The sequence below is a fragment of the Pteropus medius genome, unplaced genomic scaffold (genome assembly GCF_902729225.1).
Source record: "Pteropus medius unplaced genomic scaffold, Ma_sr-lr_union100, whole genome shotgun sequence".
In the NCBI taxonomy this organism is placed as follows: domain Eukaryota; kingdom Metazoa; phylum Chordata; class Mammalia; order Chiroptera; family Pteropodidae; genus Pteropus; species Pteropus medius.
Window position 1 is genome coordinate 51006442 of NW_024340849.1, and position 21668 is coordinate 51028109.

The 21668-nt window shown below is 39.5% G+C and overlaps 1 protein-coding gene and 1 pseudogene across 1 annotated transcript in view; one reads left to right on the forward strand and one right to left on the reverse strand.

The window, feature by feature from the left end:
- The window catches only part of FAM210A (family with sequence similarity 210 member A), a 33870-nt gene that overhangs the window by 8855 nt on the left and 3347 nt on the right, over nt 1–21668 (reverse strand). The window contains exon 2 of the mRNA XM_039846575.1: nt 2475–2982. Coding sequence (XP_039702509.1) covers nt 2475–2950 — 476 coding nt within the window. The 5' untranslated portion in view covers nt 2951–2982. The remainder of the gene's footprint in view (nt 1–2474; nt 2983–21668) is intronic.
- LOC120589033 (MICAL-like protein 1) lies at nt 11084–13484 on the forward strand (annotated as a pseudogene).

Sequence of the window (21668 nt, forward strand, 5' to 3'; positions counted from 1 at the left end):
TTAATAGTAAGTAAGTAACAAGCAAGTAACAGAGAACTTTTTCAGCTAAAACTAAATAAAATAAATCCAGCCTCTTGTCAGTTGCATTGGGAAAAAACAATAACTGTATTTAATCAACTCCAATTTTACAATAAAATCATCTCATAATAAAAGATATACTGCCATTCGAACATATCCTAAATCCTTATTTTCTAATTATTACTTGTAATAAGGTCCTCACTTAGAACAAATTAAATTTCAATTTCTGAAGTATTAAGAATTTAATATAAAAAATATTAAGGACTGTTCTGGGAAGCAACATATCATACATAACACAAATTAGCTTTGAGATGCTATAACAGAACTAGACCAGTGGTCACAGCTGGGCAGTAGTAAAGGGTCTGGCAACTGAATTTGCATGCTGGCAAACAGCCAAAAGACAAGTTGTGATGGGGAAGGAATATGATTTTAAAGTGGACAGTCTTACCATCATGGTTACACACAAGCATTCTGCAGGAAAAGAGGAAGGATAAAACTGCATTCTGCAGGGGATGGCAGAATGTCACTACAACTGCCTCAGATGTTAGATAGCACTGAAAAAATCTTAAGGATAATTAGTATCACTAGGTTATTTGGGGTCTGCTTTTTTAGTTATAGAACTCTTTAACGAAGGAAGTCAAGGAAAAGTAAAAGGAACAAAAGTACTCTTTTTAATAGTACAGATGAGACTCTCAATATTCAATTAATTAAAAACTTAGATCTCTCCTTCTAAGGCCAGGAGGCTGAATTCTTATCGAGGGCAACCTAAGGAAGGCAGAAGAAACAAGTATTATTCATGCCATCTTCCACAATACCAAACCAGAAAGATCCTCAATAGCTCAAAAGAGAAAATTTTAAATGTAAAAAGCCATTAATTAAAAGTAGAAAAAATGAATGTCTATAATAATTTTTATTCAAAATGGTGTATATGATTTCATGCTGTTAAAAAACTAAAGGCAGTTTTGAAGACTTCTATAAATATTGTACATGTCCACAATTGTCATATGTAAACAAAGAGATTATTCCATAAAGTATTCTATACAAGGACCTTCTGTGAAGAAAGGAACAATTCTTAAGGAAACTAATGATACATAATGAAGAAGAATATAATTTAATAACAGAAACAAGAGAGAGAAAAGATATGGAGAGAAACAGAACAGCATTAATTATACAAGGTTAAAACCTTTTAGAACTTTTGTAAAGAAACATCTCTAATCCCGTGTTTCCTGAGAGTAAGTACAATCTCTATTCCTTTATCTTTTAATTTAGTAAATAATAAGCTTTTTCTAAGAAGTGAGCTTCATATATAAAACTACCATATTTTATTAATACTTTAGTATCAAGCTAGAAAATGTAACCAAATGCTGAAAATCAGTGGACTTTTGTAAAGTATAAAATAAATCTAAACCCATTAGGAGAGTTTACCAAAATGTCCATGGTCTACATTGTGCTGTCTCATCTTCCTCAGGATAATAAGTTCACTGGGCTTGGTCACACCCAGACGACTACAAGAAAAGCCCACACAGCAGGTTCAAAGGAAAAGGCACAGGCTGGCACTTGATAGGTTCTGCTAGAAGTAGAAACAGACTAGAAATCATTGGTAAGCTGTTTCTATGTGTGCTCCTGCTGCTCCTAGAACAGTATGAATAATATAACTTACCTTAAAAGAAAGGAACAGTATTTAACAAAAAAGATACATTTAGAATTCTATGTTTTACAATATCTGGAGGCTAGGCCTACCAAATTATCTTTTTTAAAAGTTTATTTTATTGTGGTAAGAACACCTGAGATCTACCCTTTTAACAAAATTTTAAGTGTACAACAAATTAATTATGATCAGAATAAAAAATATTACTTTGACACTTATCAGATAAGAGTAACATTAAAACATAATTCTGCAATTTCTTCAGTTTTGCATCTATAACAGATATTAGCCAGGCTTTGGTAAAAATATCTTAATTTCCCATTAAAATCAAATATATGGAAAAATAATATATCTTTTTATTTGTGAATACTTTAAGAAATATGTCAGTACAGAACTTATGGTGCTTCCCAATTTCTAAATTTGATTTTATTTCTGTGCTCTCCTAAACGCTGACAGATGAACACAGTGATTAAGAGCATGGGCTTTGAAATAAGACTCTGAAGTTATTCTGGGAAAAACTAAATGATTTTGACTTATTCTTGCTTAATCTGTTTTCTCAATAAAATGGGACTATTAGTATTACCTGCTTCACAGAGTTGCTGTGACAAATAATACAGTTAAAAAAATTTAGAGTCTGATGTATACAATAAGCAAATGTTAGCTATGTTTAAAATGTAAAAAAGTTATGAAAAAGTCACCCTCTTTTAAGACAATAAAGCATTTAAAAAAACTTTTTAAGGCTTTCATTGGTACAATTAAGATTAACATTCTGATAAAACAAGGAAAGATGCTCAATCAAGCAAAAACTTACTTTATGGCTGCATAATAAAATGTTCCAAACCAAACACCAGAAGTTATTAGATGCACTGGAATCAAAACTTTTCCATATTGTCTAAATGTTTTCTTGAACCGTTGATAAAGACTAATCGATTTGTCTTGTAAAGGATCAGGTTCTTCCTTTTTTTCTGAAGGAGTTCCTGGAGATGTGGCATTGGATGACATAACCCTCTTGGACAAAATATCTTGCTCCCACTGTTTATGGTGAAGGACCCCAGGTTGGGGTAAATGAGGATCAAATGGCTTCCTTTCCTTTGCAGTGCATTGGACAGCAGATAAGCACAGCCATTGTTTTTGAGGGCCTTGTACCAAAACTACTCTGGATTCGGCTTTATATAGAAGTAATGGTCCCTTTATAATTTGACAGTGACCAAAGAGACCAGTTTTATATGGTTCCATGCATGTCCTATGTGCCAGTCGGAATACAGTCTTTGGTACATTCCATTGCATTTTGAAGAATGGTGATTGATGAATTTCAGCTTCTATAGAGATCGGATTTAAAAAATCAGATTATACAGATTTCCACTTTAAACCAATCCACTTAAAAATAAATCATTAATTATTAGGAAGTAAAAGACAGTCATTGCTACTAAATTCACGAAATTAATGTTAAGGTATATAGTTCTAATAAAAATGCAATTTTAAAATCTCATTAAAACACATCATTTAAATATGATAGAGTAACCGAGCCCAGGAGACATCATGGAGGGTAAAGTTTTGAGACTATTTCATTATTACAAAAGAGATATTTGTAGGGCTTTGTTATTCTACAAGAAGCAGTGTAATATTACTGAAAAGTCATAAGATCTGGAAGCAAAGACCTGGGCCCTAACGTTTTGGGAACATAATTCCATGCAATTCCCTTTCAGAAACCAAGCCTAAGTCCACTAGTAAAACAAAGATCATTTCACAGGGTTGTTACAAGAATTATATGAAATTTCTGACGTAAAAGTGTTTTGTAAACTAATAATAACAAGCATCACATAAGTGTTAGTTGACATCTATATCATTTTATCCTAAGATGTCTTTAGACTAAATTACATAAAACTTTAAATCACGTATGTTATTGGCTGGTGAGAAGACAGATAAATTTGCCAGATAGCTCAAACACTTTGTCGGAAAGATAGTTATAATGTAATTTTAAAAGAATATGGACTTTAGAATAAGATGGACCCAAATGAGTTGACAGTGGTATTATTTTGAGCTAATTACTTGGCCTCTCTAGACATAAGTTTCCCCACTGTAAAACAGAATTATAGTATGCATTACTATACAGCAAATCAATTTCCTTCTCTCAGTATCAGGCGGTGCCACCTGACTCCAATCACCAACCCCATCCCACACTAGCTACCTTACTCCTTCCAATATGTTAAGATGGTCCTATTTTTTAAATTGTATACTAAATAAGAGTCAAGATATGAGTTAGCACTCCAGTAAATTAGCACGGCAATAAACACAGCTACTCCATTTTACATGAATATTTATTATTTAGGTATAAAATTGACTGTAATCATATAAAAATATCCATTAATGAACTATCCCCCTATAAAATTAATTCCCTGATTCATCTCTCTCTAATTAACAATTAATATCAGCTCTTCTCTGGCTCTCACAGATAATCCAAAAGCACAATGCAAATAAATTGGGAAATAAAACTGCAAATCTCTCAAATCAAATAGGTTCCCAAGAAGCCTTTAAAAGTGATTCTGGAGATTGCTACAGTCAAAAGGAAAGTCAATGTCAAGTAACAATCTGAAAAATCAGACCAGTTAACAACCAAAGAGAAAAATCTACAGAGTTAAAGACAGGTGCTTCAAATAAAGAATGATTTAAATATTAAATGACTAAGAAAGGCCACAGAGAAAAACGATTAAGCCCTTAACTATTTTCACAAAACTGACTTCTTTGTTGTGAAACTCTAAAATTGAGTAAAGGACCTATTATTGTACTCTTCTATAACCTATATCTTTATTTTTATCTATAAATGTATTCTATGCCTGCACCAAGGTGAAAATACCAGGTGGCTGTCTATTCTGAGTTAGTTCAGTTGAAATTATAGTCTAAAGTTTGTCAAATATAAAGTTTAGCTTCACTTTTCACACACCCAAAAATTTCTTTCAAACTTTTCATTATGAATTTTTGGTCTCTATTTTAGCTGGATTTCTTTTGAGGCTTTTCTCCTGCACCATTACTTTTGAATGATTCCTGTCCATGGCTTTAGTGAGGGTCTTCGCTGAACTTAATAGACTTTCATTTTTCTTTTAAACCTATTTCCTTTACAGGGCAGTTCGGAAGTTGAAGCTGCCAGAAGTCTGACTGTCAGATAACTAGATTATTATGTATTTGTGTGTGTGAATAAAAGAAAAAAGATTAAAACAAAAAGCTTCTTTCCAAGCTCCCAGTTTGTATCCTTTCTCCTGGTTTTGCCAACTACCTCCTCCCATTTTAAAAAATTATTTTTATCCCCTTCCACTTACTGCCTATTTTTAAGAACATCTTTACTGAGAGATATAATCCACATACTATATAATTCACAATTTAAGGTGTAGAATTTAACGATTTTTAGTATATTCACAGATGTGCAACCATCACCATGATCTAAGTTTAGAACATTTTCATCACCCCCAAAAGAAATCCCATATCCATTAGCAGTCACTCACCATTCCCTCACCCTCCCAGCTCCAGGCAACCACTAATCTACTTTTTGTCTCTCTTTATTTGTCTATTCTGTATATTTCATATAAATGGAATCATAGTATATGGCCTTTTGTGACTGGCTTCTTTTATTTAGAATGTCTTCAAGGGTCACCCCTGAATTACTACTTGGACTAAGATTTACCTTTGTTCCCTGAGAAACCTCTGGGCTAGTGGCTTCAAAACCAGGCTGAATCATAGGAGGTCAGGAATGTTTCTGGGGAGTGGAGGTGGTTCGAAAATACAGATTACTGGTCTCTATCTAGACCTAATAAACCAGAATCTCCTGTAGCCAGGTCATACCTGACAATATAAATTTGGGGATCATTTCTCTAGGTTAATTAGCCTCCTTGTGCCAGAGGCAGCTTGATACCAGATGTATCATCCTTCATCATCATCATCATAATGGTAAGATGTTTTTGAGCTCCCTACCATGTGACAAGGGCTCTGTAAACACTTTATATATATTAACTCACATTATTCTCATAACCCTATGAAGAAGGGACTACTGTCGACATTTTATTTATGAGGACACTGAAGCACAGACAGAATAAATAACTTGCCCAATGTCACTCAAATGGTGAGTGGAGGAGCTGGGGTTGAAATTAGTTTGATCCCAGGCTCATGCTGGGTCGCTAAGCTGTACCTCCATTTCTAGACGAGACAGTGCCAATTTTGAGTAGACCAAGACATATGGTGAAAGCTCCCTAAGGAAACATAGGACCCCAGAAATGAGTCTTAAATTTTAGATTCAATTAATATTGAATTATTTAAATTTAAATGGCAATATGTGGGCATTGGCTACCATATTTGGCAGTACAGCTCTGGACTCCAAAGGCAATCAATCACAATACTGATGATATATGCCATAGGACTCATTAGATTTCTAGACCCAATCCTACTTCAGATAAGTGCAAGTAAAAGTAGAGGGCAGGTAAAGACTGAGTAGTATCATAAATATTCATTCCAGAATATTCTGGAATGAATATTTATGATTCAGGCTTCAGGAATAACAAAAACCAAGGCAACGTAGGAATTATCTTGTCTCACAGCTAGCACTTGTGCACGATAGCCTCAGCTCTCTGGCAGCTTCTGCTTCTGGATTTCAATAGTCTGTTCGTGTTTACAATTAAAGATACAAGTTTTTGGTTATTGGTCAATAATGGAGGTGCCATTCCTCATAAATCCTACCCAGATCAAATCTGCTACATCTGGACAGGTGGATGAGTGGACATGAAGAAGTTGTGAACTAACAGGCCCCTAAAATTTTTCTGATACAAGTGGAGAACCTGGAATGATGAACAACTTAATTTTGAATTGCTTCCAATCAAACACAGTAATTTCAGTAACAAATTTTTAAATCATGAGACTTAGCTTATTTCTTACACAAAATTACCTGTTATTTTCCTGCTCCAGCAGCATGAAATTTTCATACCTATAGACAGGGGCAGTGTTCTAAATTGCTTACTGCTTCAGTTATGGAAAAAAATGAAATACATCACTAGCTCCAAGTGAAGTGACAAGATTCCTCTCCCATTGTGGCTATCCTTTCACTTCAGAATTATGTCACTAAAGCCTTTAACACTGTAAGTGGCTGGAATATGATTAATGGTGCCTAATTCTAAATATAAAACCCTACCATGTATGTATGGCAGGGACATAATGAATAATTTCTAAGTAAAGTTTGATTCTCTCATGACTTAATTTCATGAGGCACTAGAATTTAACAATTGAGAGCTTAGAATCTGAGAGGTAAGATTGACTGGGTTCAAATCTTGAAAACACTATAAACTATGTAACCTTTGCACAAGTTAATTAGTCTCTCTGTGCCTTGATTTCCAATTTGTAAAATGAGGTTAATAATAGCACCTACTTCATATGGTTGTTGTGAGGATAAAGTAAGTTAGAAGCCTCTCATGTAGGAGACCTAAGGCAGAGAGAAGTAGGGTGAAGACACAGTGGTCAATAATAAATAAGGAAGCAGTGGAAATGGGAGAGAGGGAGAGAGGGAGAGAGGGAGAGAGAAGCTGACTTAAAAGAATGAAGGGGAAGGTAGAATGGATTGGAACAAATGCCAATGAGAAAGCACAAATATCAGAGTGCTGCTGGGATTCTAGAACAGCTATATACTGAAATTCCAGTTCCATTAGGCCAAATGAGTTAGTTCATGAGATTCCTTTCTTTCATCTATATCTTTACCAAACCCATGCTGCTCAAGATTATATGAGCACGTTTCTGTTCCTCACACATTCAAGCAGCCACAAAAAATACAACTGAGTATATAAAAAATTAGCTAATTTATATTCCACTCTTATAAGAAATAAAAAATGACTAAAAAGTTAGAGTTGGAACAACAAATTTCAATAAAAAGATGTGGTTTTCTACTGTGTGAATTCAAATATCTCTTTTGTCAAACAAAAGCTTATTTGAAAGTCCAACAAAGAATATAAATAAAAGCAAAGTTGCTCAAGTTAAAGCACAAGTGAGAGGAATAGAATCTTCTGGTTTGCCTCCATCTCCTCCAGTCCATTGGGCACAGTCACAGAAGACCTAACTGTGAAAACAAAATCACAGTGGATGAATTCTCTGTATATGACGATCCTACTTCACTAACTGCCATTTTCCTGCAAGTCACAGCACAGGCACTAATTCCTTCTGAAGCCCCTGAATCCCGCAAGCTAGACAAGAACCTCCATTGAAAACTCATCAGATATTGAAATTTCCTTTTTCTCTTTCTTTTTCTCCATGGACTCTATGTTCCTGGAGGGCAAGGAGTTTGTTGTGATTCCTGGTAGTGACAGGGACTAGTGCAAAACCTGGCATCTAGTGGGTGCTCAATAAAATTTACTTCAGTGAATATCGACAACTTGTCAGTTTTCCTTTTCCCCTCCTTAACTCCCCCCCCACCCCACTTTCACCCCTGACCTGTGGATGTTGCCGTTTCCCCTTAAGAACTGGATTTCTGAAGGCGGGGCATCTCCCCCACACGCTTGCGCACACGCGCCCCTGGGACCTGGCAACTCCCCCCACATTCGGGGGGCCTGGCATCCCCGGCACACTCAGGAGGCCTGGCGCACCCGGGGTGTGGTCCCGTGGTTCCACCTGGGGCGTGAACACAGGACCTTCTGCATGTAAAGCAGACGTGCTAACCACTAAACTATGGAGCCACACCCAACTTGTCAGTTTTTAAGACTCAACTTATCTCTAAAAAATTACTTCTGAAATAAGAAGTTTTCTCAATTCCTCCATCCAAGCACCTTCAGCTTGGGAAGTTTTGGGCACTAAATGTACAAATTAACACTATCATATTAGGGAATTTAAAATAACTGATTAGTATGTTAAAAGCTCAAATAGAAAAAGTAAAAAACAATATTCAAGCACTATGGGACAATTTCAAAATGTGCAACACATGTAATAGAAATCCCAGAATGAGAAGCAGACAAAGCAGAAGAAATATATGAATACGAAGTTTGAGAATTTTCCAAAATTACTAACAAACACCAAGCCACAGGTCCAGGAAGCTCAGAGAACAAGCAGGATAAATATCTAAAATCCATATCTAGGCATATCACATTCAAGCTGCAAACGACAACAACAAATCTTGAAAGAAGCTAGAGGGGAAAAAATACCTTATGTATTTGAGAGAACGAAGATACAATTAGAACCAACTTCTCATCAGAAACCAGGCAAGAAAGAGAATGAAGTGAATATTTAAAGTTTAAAGAATTCTATATCCAGCAAAATTATCCACCAAAAGTGGAAGAGAAATAAAACCTTTATCACGCAAACAAAAAACTGAAGGAATTCCTTGCCAACAGACTTGCCCTTCAAGAAGGAAATAACATAGAAACTTGGCTCTACATAAAGAAGGAATCAATAAAAATAAAAATCATTTTTATTCTTAATTGATCTGAAAGATAACCTTTTAAAGTAATAACAGTAACAATGAATTAAGTGATTAAAAGCACATGAATAAATAAAATGAAAGTGTTATCACCAGGAACAAGATGGAGGAATTGAGAAAACTCTATAATAAGGTACTTGCAACTACACATGTTAGTAGGACAGTGTTATCTGAAGGTAGACTTAGATTAAATAAATGTATACTATGAACTCCAGGGAAACCCATGATATATTTATTTTAAAAGTACAATTGATATATTGAAAGAGAAGAGAAAATAGAATCATATAAAATTCTCAATTAAAACCAGAGAAGGCTGAAAAAGGGGGGTGGGGACAAGGGCAAATGGCAATAAAAAACATTTATAAACATAGTAAATATTAATCCAAAAATGTACTAATAACATTAAAAGTGAATGGTCTAAATATGCCAATTAACAGACAGGTTGTCAGAGTAGATTTTAAAAAAACAGGGCCAACTATATGTTGTTTAAAAAATGCTCGTTTTAAAAATAATGACTCAGATAAGTTATAAGTAAAGGTATAGAGAAAGATATACTACATTAACATTAATCAAAAAGAAAAAAGCTGGAGTAGCTATATTAATTTCAGACAAAGCAGACTGCAGATATTCCTTGATTATCAGTGAAAAAGAGGGGTACTTCATAATAAGTAATGATAATGTAAAGAAAACATAATCCTAAACATGTATATACCTAACAAAAGAGAATCAAAATATCTGGGATAAAACCAACAGAACGAAAAGGAGAAATAGATATTCACTATTTTAACTGGAGACTTCAACACCCCCCTGTCAGTACTTGATGGATCAAGCAAACATGAAGTCAGTAAGGATATAGTTTAAACAAGTCTTTTAATGAACTAATTGACATTTATAGAATACTCTCCATTGAGCAACATCAGAATATATGCTAATGTTTACACAAAGCGTGCAACAAAATAAACCACTTTCTGGGCCATAAAATACACCTTAACAAATTTAAAAGAATAGAAATCATACAAAATATGTTTTCAGACTATAATGGAATTAAACTAGAAATCATTAACAGAAAGATAGCTGGAAAAACCCTAAATATCTAAAAATTAAACAACATATTTCCAAATAATCCATTGGTCAATGGCTAAGAAGAAATTTTAAAATATTTTAAAGTAAATGGAAATGACAATACAACTTACCATATTTTGTAGGATATAACAAAGCAGTGCTTACAGGAAAATTTATAGCATTAAACGCAAATACTAGCAAAGAAAAATGATTTAAACTCAACAAGCTAAACTTCCACCTTAGGAAACTAGAAAAAGAAGAGCAATGTAAACCTAAAACAAGCAAAAAACTTAATAAAAGTCAGAACAAAAATCGATGAAATTGAAAAAGGGAAATAGACAATAAAACAATACTAAAATCTGGTTCTTTGAAAAATATCAATAAAATTCATAAATCTCTAACTAGCCAAGCTAACAAGAGAGAAAACACAAACTACCAATATCAGAAATGAAACAGGAGTTATGACTAGTGATTCTATAGACATTTAAAAAGTAATAAAGGTAAACTATGAACGACTCCATACCCACGAATATGGTAACTTAGATGAAATGCACGAAATCCTTAAAAAACAAACTACGGACTGGGGTTTGACCAGGGTAGGGTCTGCACCTGCATCTGGGGGCAGAGCCACTGCTAGGTGGTGCGCCGGGCCTCGGCCCCGCCATCCACCCTGGACCTGGGCAGGCAGGGACCAAGGTCAGGGGACGTAGGCGCCTGCGGCTGACCCACAGCGAAGGGAGCTGGCAGCGGTAAGCCGCAGCCGGATGGGCAGGTCCAGACAGGGAGCAGGCAGCCGAACTGGGACCCTGCACCGGAGCGTCAGGAGTTAAGAGCGGCGTTTCGCAGGGCCGCGTCGGAGCCCGGCCGGAGGGTGAAGCTTGATTTCGGAGGCGCCCGGAGATGGGCCATGCCTCATGTGGCTTATGGCAGGTCCGTGGGGTGCTCTGCTAGCCTGGTGCCGCCGCCATTGCGAGGGCTACTGCAGCGTGGACATCCGTGACCTGAGCAGTTTTCTGGGACGGCCTGGCCTTCTGCGCCATCCTGCACCGGAACCAGCCCGACCTGTTAGATTTTGATTCAATTTCCAAGGACAATGTCTTTGAGAATAACCGTTTGGCCTTTGAAGAGGTCAAGGAACTGGACCCCAATGGCATGGTCTCCATGAGTGTCCCCCAGGTGCCTCTGCATCATGACCTATGTGTCCCAGTATTGCAACTACTTCGCCAGCCCTGGCCAAGCTGGTGTCTCACAACCCAGAAAGGGCCTGGCACCCTCCTCCCCGTTACACGAAGCATCTACTCCAGTGGAACCAGGAGACAGGTAGGGCTCAGGGTGAGCTCTCCTCCAGCCATCCCACGGAGCAGGGCGGCCACCAGACCCCAGCAGCACCTGTGCCGCCTGCCGGCAGCATGTGCAGCTGGTGCAGTGTTACCTGGCCGAGGGCAAGCTGTACTACAGGCACTGCTTTCGGTGTCGGCAGTGCTCCAACACCCTGCTCCGCGGGGCTTACAGAAGTGGGCCTAACGTAGGCACCTTTGTGTGCGCGGAGCCATGCGCCAGGCTGGCCTCCCGCAGGTGGTTGGGAGCCAAGCCTGGGCTCCCTCCACAGCCAAAGAGCAAGAGCAAGAAGCAAAAGCAGCAGAAGCAGCCAAGGATGTGAACGGAGGTGGCCCTAGCCCTAATGCGGCTGCAGGAGCTGAGGTGGAAGTGCCCAAGGCCAGGACCGAGGCCCGGATCCAGATGCCCCCACCAAGCTCCCGGTTTCTGGCAAACCACAGGAACTGGCCAGCACCCCTGGCTGGCCGCCTCACGCCTGCACCCAAGAAGGCCTCCAAGACCACCGCCCCAGTATTTCCCATGCCCTAGCCCAGGTCCAGTCAGTAGCCTGAGAACTTGGTGGTGCAGGGTGGCAGCAGCAGCCTAGTGAATGGAAAACTGTACAAAACTCCACCCCCAAGCCAAGAGGGTCACCTACGCTGTCAGAGAGGACACCAGCCCCCAGGAAAGACTCCTCATGGATCACTCTGGTACCAGCAGAGCCAAAGAAGAAGCCAGCTTCCCCCACCCCACCTCACCACCCCCAGCAGTAGCTCCGGGCCTCCATGCTGGGACAGCAGGAGGGTGGAAAATGGAAGTATGGAGGGGGGTGGTCCCTAGAAGCCTTGAGGTGGCTGGCATGGAGCCCAAACCCTACAACCCCTTTGAAGAGGAGGAGACCCCCCCACTGCACCCAGCCTGGCCACCAGCCCTGCTCAGGCCCACTTGGACTCCATGCCCAAGTCCTTGTATCCCTGGTATGGCATCACCCCTTACCAGCAGCCCCAAGACCAAGCACCACTCTGCCCACGAAGTGCCCAGCGCATCTCCGCTAGCTCTCCAAACCTCCCAGCTCTCACATTCGGAACCACCCTCAGCTACCCCATCGCCAGCCCTCAGTGTGGAGAGCCTGTCATCCTAGGGCTCTAGCCAGACCCCAACTGGGGAGCTTTTGGAGTCACTGGTTGTGCTCCAAGAGCTCCTCAGAGTCTGCTGTTCATGCCCCTGGACCCCTGGGACCTCTGCCAGTCTGTGCCAACTGCTCCCTGTCGTCTTTTGGGAAGTTGGTGCAGCCCAGCATGGACAGGATGCCTCGTGCCAGTCCTGGCCTTGCCCCCAATACTAGGGGCAGCCCGGGTCCCTAGCCAGCCAAGCCCTGCAGTGATGCAACCCCCATCCCTCTTGTTGGTTGGAGACAAGAACCCTATGCCTTGCCCTTGAACCTGTTCATCAATTGCAAGGTCCAGACTGACCAGTACACCCCTGAAGAGGATATCTACAGGGAGGTGGACACCACTGAGCACCAGCTGGATGCCTTGGAACACCATGGGGTCCTGCTGGAGGAGAAGCTGTGTGATGGAATGAATGAGGGCCATGAGGACGACATGCTGGAATATTGGTTCAAGCTCATCCATGAGAAGCACCTGCTGGTGTGGCAGGAGTCCGAGCTCATTTATGTCTTCAAGTAGCAGAACCTGGAACAGGATCCAGGCCGATGTGGAGTAGGAGCTCTGGTGCCTTCTCAAAAAGCCAGAAAAGAACTGGCCGGGGCGGGGATTGGGGGCGGGCGGAGATTGTGACCCTCACTGAGCAGCACAATGTCATCAACTGCCTGGATGAGGACCGAAAGAGGCAGGAAAAGGAAGATAAGATGAACAGAAGAAAGAGTTCCACAAGGAGGCTGAACCAGAGGGCAGAAGGAAGGGGAAGTTCAAGACCATGAAAGTGCTGAAGCTGCCAAGAAACAAGTGTGACACCAAGAGCAAGTCCTCTGGGGACAAGAGCTAATAGCAAGGGGCTTCCACCCACCCCCTCCTAACGCAGCCCCTGGGCTGTGATCCACTGGACGGGGCGCCCCCACTTCCCTTTAGGACCAGTTGAGAGGAAAGATGACTTAAGGGGAGGCAGCCTCTGGACGATGGCCTCTCTCTCCTTAGGGTCCTCTGGCTGGTCTGGTCTAGAGTTGTCTTCTCTCTTCTCTGGCAGCTGTGGTTCAGTCCTACCCAGTCTGATCCTGATGATTCCAGATGCTATGACAGATACAAGGAGTAAGCAGGGTCCTGGGTCCAGGGAGTGCCAGCAGCCAAGCACACCTGCCCCTGATCTGGCCCAGCCCTTGCCTGGTGGGCAGGTCCTTGGCCCTTCTTCCTTCTTTATGATGGCCAGGTGGGATTTTTAGTTGTCAAGAGTTCTGTCCTGAAGGTCCTTCCACCACGAGATCTGCCCACGGTCTGCCTCTGGTCTGGATGTCTTGCCTCAAGGATTCTGACCCTCTTGGCAGGTCAGCAAGCAAGGCTTGGCTGCACTGGCTTCTTCTTGTCCTGGTCCTGGCTCTGAGTCTCTGTCTTCCTTTCCAGAGCAGGCAGCCCTGAATCTGTTTTTCCTCATTTAAGAGCTGTATTTATAAAGTCTCTGATTCAGTTTGGGTTAGTTTCTGTGTCCTCAGACCTGAATAGGCCTGATGGACAAAACCCTTACTCTGTCCCTTGAAGTTCTAGGTGCTTCCCTGATCTTTCCTTGCTCTATGGGAAACCTCACCAGGACAGGGGCCTCTGATAGCCATGGTGAGTGGGTGGGTTCCCTAGTGTTCAGTCTCCCAGGGAGAGTCTCTGGGAGGCCAGCCCCAGTTGCAGTTCTGATGCCTGATCATCAGCCAAGGGCCTACCGCCGCTTTACGTAGTTGCTACTCTTGGTTGTTTAACACACTGTAGTCTGACCCCTCATTGAGGCTCCTGGCCCCATGGTGTGTGTGGTAATCACCAGTCTGTTTCCTCACACTCTTTTTCATTCTTTCCTGACTTATTCCCACCGAAGGACTGATGGCCACTCACCCCATTGGCTGTGGTAGGGGAGGAGCCAGTGGGGACACCACCTTTTCCCCAGGACCAGCAGTGTTAGTCAAAACACTGTTGCTATAAGATATTTCTGGGGGCACTTCTAGGAATCCCTTCCCTCAGCACACTTCTGAGGAAAGATCACACTGTACTAATTCATGAGGATTTTCCTCACCAACGATAAATGGAAACAAATTCATTAATGTACAGACATACACACACAACCAAAACTCATACAAGGAGAAACAGATGACCAGAGTAGCCTTATGTCAAAGAACTTGAATCAGTGATTAATAATCTTTCAAGTAAAAGAAAAATGAAGTACCAGGCCCAGATGTTTTACTAGTGAATTCTACCAAAGGGAAAAATACTACCAATTCTCCACAATCTCTTCCAGAAAATGGAAGCAGAAGAAAGACATCCTAACTCATTCTACGAGGCCAGCATTACACTAATACTAAAACCAGATAGAGATGTCCAAGAAAGAAAAACTGCAAATCAATTTCTCTCAGGAACACAGATGTAAAAATTTTCAACGAAATATTAGTAAATCCAATCCAACAATGTTTAAAAAGAATTATATACCCCAACCAACTGGGATTTAATTCAGATATGCAAAAGTGGTTCAACATTTGAAATCAAGGTAACCAATCATTACAAGCTAAAGAAAAATCATATCATAGGAATTAATGCAGAAAAAGCATTTAACAAAATCCAACACTCATTCATGATTTTAAAAACTCTCAGCAAACTAAGAGTACAGACAAACATCTTCAACCTGATGAAGAACATCTACAACAGAACTATTGCTAATCTGACACTAAATGGTTAGAAATTGTACACTTAGAATGGGCACAAGGCAAGGATATCCTCTCACCACTTGTATTCAACAACATACTGCAAGTTCTAGCCAGTGTGACACTAAAAAAACAACAAAACAAACAAACAAAAACAACAAAAAGGAGGGCATATAGATTGAAAGGAAGAAATGAAACTGTCTTTATTTGCAGATGGCATGACTAAGTAAAATATTCCAAAGAATCTACAAAAGGACTCTTGAACTAACAAGCAACTATAGCAAGGTTAGAGAACATGAAGTAAATGTATAAAAGTCAATTACCAGCAATAAAATATAGGAATTTGAAGTTTTAAAAAAAGCCAATACCACTTATAAACAGCACCAAAACAACAACAAAACAAAACATCAAACCCAAAACAAAAACTTACGTATGAATCTAAAAAATATGTATAAGATCTATATAATGAAAACTATAAAGCTCTGATAAAAAATATCAAAGATCTAAATAAATGGAGAGGTATTCCATGGTACTTCATGGATAGGAAGACTCACTAGTATTAAGACGTCAATTTTTGCCAATATGATCTATAAATTACATGTTATAATCCCAATCAAAATTCTAGCAAGCTACTTTGCTAGAATATCAACAACATGATCCTAAAATTTATGTGAAAAATACCAAGAATAGCCAACAGAATACTGAAGAGGGCTAACACTACCCAACTTAGACTTACTATAAAGCTACAATAATCAAAACAGTGTAGTTTGGAGAAAGAAAAAGACACTTAGATCAATGGAAACAGAATAGAATCCAGAAATAGATGTACAAATATATAGTAACTGCTCCTTGACAAAGAAGCAAAGGCAATTCAATGAAGAAAAGATAGTCTTTCCAACAAATGGTGTTAGAACAATTAGATGTTCACATGCAAAAGAAAGAACCCAGACACAGATCTTATTATACCTTTCACAAAACTTTACTCAAAATGGGTCATAGGCCTAAATGTAAAATGCGAAAATATACAATTTCTAGAAGAAAACATGGAAGAAAATCTACGTGACCTTGAGTTTGGCAATGACCATTCATGTACACTACCAAAATCACAATTCATGAAAGAAAAAATTGGTAAGTTGGATGTCATTAAAATTAAAAACTTCTGCTCTCTGAAAGACAGTATTAACAAAAGGAAAAGACAAGCCATACACTGGGAGAAAATAGTCGCAAAATAACTGGACACATGTATGCAAAAAAATGAAACTGGACCACCTTCTCACACCATACACAAAACCACTCAAAACAGATTAAAGCCTTAAATGTAAGACCTGAAACTATAAAACTCCTAGAAGAAAATAAAGGCAATAAACTTTGACACTGCTCTTAGTAATATATTTTTTTTCTGATATATCTATTTCCTTGTACAAGGGAAACAAAAGAAAAAAATAAACAAATGGGACTACAACAAACTAAAAAGTTTTTGCACAGCACAGGAAACCATCAACAAAACAACAAGACAACCTATGGAATGAGAGAAGATATTTGCCTATGATACATCTGATGAACGGTTAATATCCCAAAAAAATATAAGGAATTCATATAACTCAACACCGAAAGAAAACTAACAATTGATTAAAAAATGGGTACAGGACCTGCATAGACATTTCTCCAAAGAGGACATACAGATGGCCAATAAATATATGAAGATGCTCAATATCACTAATCATCAAATACACATTAAAACCACAAGAGATATCACCTCACACCTTTCAAAATGGCTATCATCAAATCGAACAAGTGTTGGAGAGGATGTGAAGAAAAGGAAACTCTTGTGCACTGTCAATGAGATTACAAATTGGCACAGCCACAACGGAGAAAATTTTGGAGGTTCCTCAAAAATTCAAAATAGAACCATCTTATGACCCAGCAATTCCACTTTTGAGTATTTATCTGAAGAAATCCAAAACACTAATTTGAAGAGATATATGCGCCCCTATGTTCACTGCAGCATTATTTACAATAGCCAAGATATGGAAGCGACCTAAATGTTCAATAGACAACTGGATAGAGAGCGAGAAAAAAAAACGGCATGGATGGTAAAGGCTCTGTTCATCCCTCTGGCGACCAAATCTAAGTTGTGACAGAAACAAGGAGCAGCAGCAAGGAAAAATCCCCTGGGATCTAGGTGAACAAGCCATACAACTAGGGAGATATATAAGAAATCACCCTGCAACAGCAGAAGATAGGACGGGGTGAGGACACGGGGCTGCCTGGTCTAGAGCGGCTGAGTGGGACTGGGAAGAGGCAGTGGCAGCTGCAGATGCCTCTTAAAGGGGCCGCGTCCGCGAGTGAACATTTGTGGTGATGGACCTGCTCCCTCTGAGCGTCAGCACTGGTTCAGCTGCACAGAGGATACCAGGGACTTACAGGGGCACATGAGTTGTCGGAGTGAGGGCCGAGGCGAGACTGGCTCTGTACAGAAGTGCTGCCGGTACCAATTGTTCCTCTGTTGAGCCGACTCCGCACTCAGTGTGTAGATGCAGTGCTGCCATAGCGGAGACATCATCAAATTGGATAATAGAGGTCACTCTGCCCAGAGGATTCCCTGAAACTCCGCAAACTTCAACTCCCGGCCCTAACAAAGCCACATCCAGGTGTGTCCTTGCTTAGTCAGGTGCCCCTTGCTGAGCAGTGCCTAAATTCACACTGGAGGCAGCTGGCCTTAGTTTCTGGTGTGGCCTTTTGAGGCAACTATAAGCACAGCATCTGTGGATTGCTTGCTGAATCTTAACAGGTGACCCTGGAGGGGCACAGGCTGAGGCTAAATGGCCTGCAGCTGAACCCCTCTCAGGTCTGTGCCACTGGACACCTACCACTCAAAGCCACACTAATAAGACTGTTAGACTTAGGAGGTTTGCTTAGTACATAGAAACAGACACAGAAAGGCAGCCAAAATGGGAAGACAAAGAAGCAGAAACCATATGAGAAAACAGAACAAAGATCCAGGAATAATGGAGTCAAGCAATCTCACAGATTCAGAGTTCAAAACACTGGTTATAAAGATGCTCAAATGAACTTATGGGAAATATAGATGAATTCAGTGAGAACTTCAACAAAGAGATAAAAAAAACATAAAAATGGAAATGGAAGTTAAAAAAGGAACCAGTCAGAAATGCAGAACACATTATCTGAGATGAGAAGTATATTAAATAGAATAGAGTGAATAAAGAAGAGGATCTAATGACTTGTATAGAGGATGGGAAAGCCAAAGACATTCAGAATGACAAGAAAAAAGAAGCCAAGACTATAATAATAATTTAAGGAGACTATGAAACATTATTAAAGGTAAAAATATCCGTGTCATAGGGGTACCTGAAGGAAAACAAGATGTTGAAGAGCTATTTGAAGAAATAATAATGAAAAACTTCTCCAACCTGGTGAAGGAAATAGACATACAACCCCAGAAAGCTCAGAGAGTACCCAAAACCAGGAACCCAAAGAGTCCCACACCAAGACATATCATAATTAAAATTCCAAAAGTTAAAGACAAAGAAAAATCTTAAAAGCAGCAAGAGAAAAGCAGTTACTTACCTCTGATTTCTCAAAAAAAAAAAAAAAAAAAAAAAAACTATGCAGGGCAGAAGGACATGGCACAAAATATTTGATGTGATGAAAACCCAGGATCTACAACCAAGAATACTTTATCCAGCAAAGCTATCATTTAGAGTCAAAGGACAGATAAAGAGCTTCCCAGACAAAAATAAACTAAAGGAATTTATCATCATCAAGCCAGTATTATAGGCAATGTTGGAGGGAATTCTCTAAGAAGAAAAAACATATATCAAAAAAAAGAATCAAGAATGGTAATAACTACATTCCTATCGACAAGTACCTCAAATGGAAAAGAATTAAGTGCTCCAACCAAAAAATAGAGTGGCTGAATGGATAAGAAAACAAGATCCCTACATATGCTGCCTACAAGAGACTCATTTCAGATTAAAAGACACACATAGACGAAAAGGAAGGGGATGGAAAAAGATATTGCCTTGATGGACCTAGAGAGTATTGCGCTAAATGAAATGGGTCGGATAGAGGAAGACAAATATCGCATGATTTCACACACATGTGGAATCTAAAGAACAAAATCAACAACATCAAAAGTGGAAATAAACTTATAGTTACAGAGAATATTTAGAAGGATACTAGATTGGGAGGGGGTTGGGGGACAAAATAAGACAAAGGGATAAAGAGGTACAAATGGATAGTTACAGAATAGACAGGGAGATGTAGAGTGTAGCATAAGGAAAATAGTTGATAATGTTGTAATAAATATGTAAGGGAGAAGAGAGGTGATCACTTTGCGAGTTATGTGGATCTCTGATCACTATGCTATACAGCTGAAACGGGTATATTATTGTATGCTAACTATAATTGAAAAAAACTCATTGAATTGTATAAGCAACTAATTGTCTATATGTCAATAAAGATGAAAAAATAACAACTGGATATTACTTGGCCATAAAAAAAGAATGAAATCTTACCATTTGTGGCAACATGGATGGACCTAGAGGGTATTATGCTAAGCGAAATAAATCAAAGATAAATACCATATCATCTCACTTATACGTAGAATCTAAAGAACAAAATAAAGGAACAGACAAAACAGAAACAGACTCATAGATAGAACAAACTGATGGCTGCCAGATGTGGGGGAGTAGGGGGCTGGGTGAAAAGGTTAAGGGATTAAAAAATACAAATTGGTAGTTACAAAATAGTCATGGGGATGTAAACTACAGCATAGGGAATATAGTCAATAATATTGAAACAATTATGTATAGTGCTAGATGGGCACTAGAATAATTTACTTTGTAAATTATATAAATGTCTAACCACTAAGCTGTAGACCTGAAACTAATATAAAATAATACTTTCAACTGTTATTGAAAAAAATATAATTCATAATGTTCAAAAAATAAAGAAAGAAAAGATAATAGGCCCCTCTATAATATATGTCCAATTTCCAGTTATCCTCACTGCATCTAAGGATCCCCAATTCAGCGGCAGCAGTTCCCACTGTAATTTCTGACCCATAGAGAAGAGCAATCATAGAGCTCTTCACGGATGCTGGGGCTCCTCTCACAAATTTACTTCTCAGTCATGTTAAAAGGTATCTCCTCTGAACTCCGTCCCCAAGGGTGTGTGAGCAGGTCTTACATGATAGACCCACTCCTACCAAACCACTCACCCTAAGCCTTTGGATCCTTTCCTCCACCATATAAGGCAGGTCTGGCATTTTAACTTCATTTAGTATAGGTCACCTTTTGGTCCATGCTTTAGCCAAACCACCAAATTGTTAGAGCCTTTTCTAACCCTTCAGGCTATAACAGGGAATCCAGAATCTCTGCGGAGTGCTTCTATATCAATAAATTTGGCCTGATCTAACTTTATGTTCCTTTCACTATTATTCCACACCTTTAATATCCATTCCCACACATATTCCCTAGATTTCTGTGTAAATTGAAAAAGAAAATCATGCAGTTTTTAAAGAATGCAGCACACCTCATGAGTCATCCTTTGCAGCTGAGCCTGGAGGGCCTGAAACGTTATAGGTCTAGAAGCAAATAAGAGTAGTAGGGGTTGTTCCTGAGGAGACTCAGCAGGGAAGAGTAGTAGGGGTTGTTCCTGAGGAGACCCAGCAGGGTCTTACAAGGCAATTATCTCAGGAAAGGCCATTAAAGGTTCCTCAGGCAAAGCAGGGTTAACTTCCTCAAATAGGAGCAGAAGGACTGCTTCTACTGGCAAACAAGACTGATAAAAATTTAGGGGTTCATTACCCCATTCCAAATTTGAGGATCTTATTCCTTCTCAACCAATGCCCTCATTTTAACAGCAAATACTGTTAAATCGGGACTTCATTTTACATTATAATTCAGCTACTTTGTAAGATGAGACTCGGGGTTTGCTTTTGAGCAATCTCAGCTCCACAGCCATAGGAGAAAAGAGTTTCTTTATAGTGGACACAGAAACTTTCAAGTCAATTATACAGAGCTTGAGCTGGGAAACTGCAAACCTAAGTGCATCCTTTTCTTTCCCCACCTTCTCCAGCAGAGTTAGGAGAAAGCAGTCAGTCCCAATATAATTGTTAATCTGACAAAAATGTTTTAAGTCATCAAATACATGATCATCCAGAACCCTTTTATAAGTACTTGAGTAGGAGTATCCAATGGTGACATTTTGTGTCTCTCTATTGTCATATCACAACCTGGACTATTAGTGCCCTCTCTTCACCACTGGAAATAGTTATTAGTGCCTTTAAATCTAATCAGATTCAAGAACCAATTCCA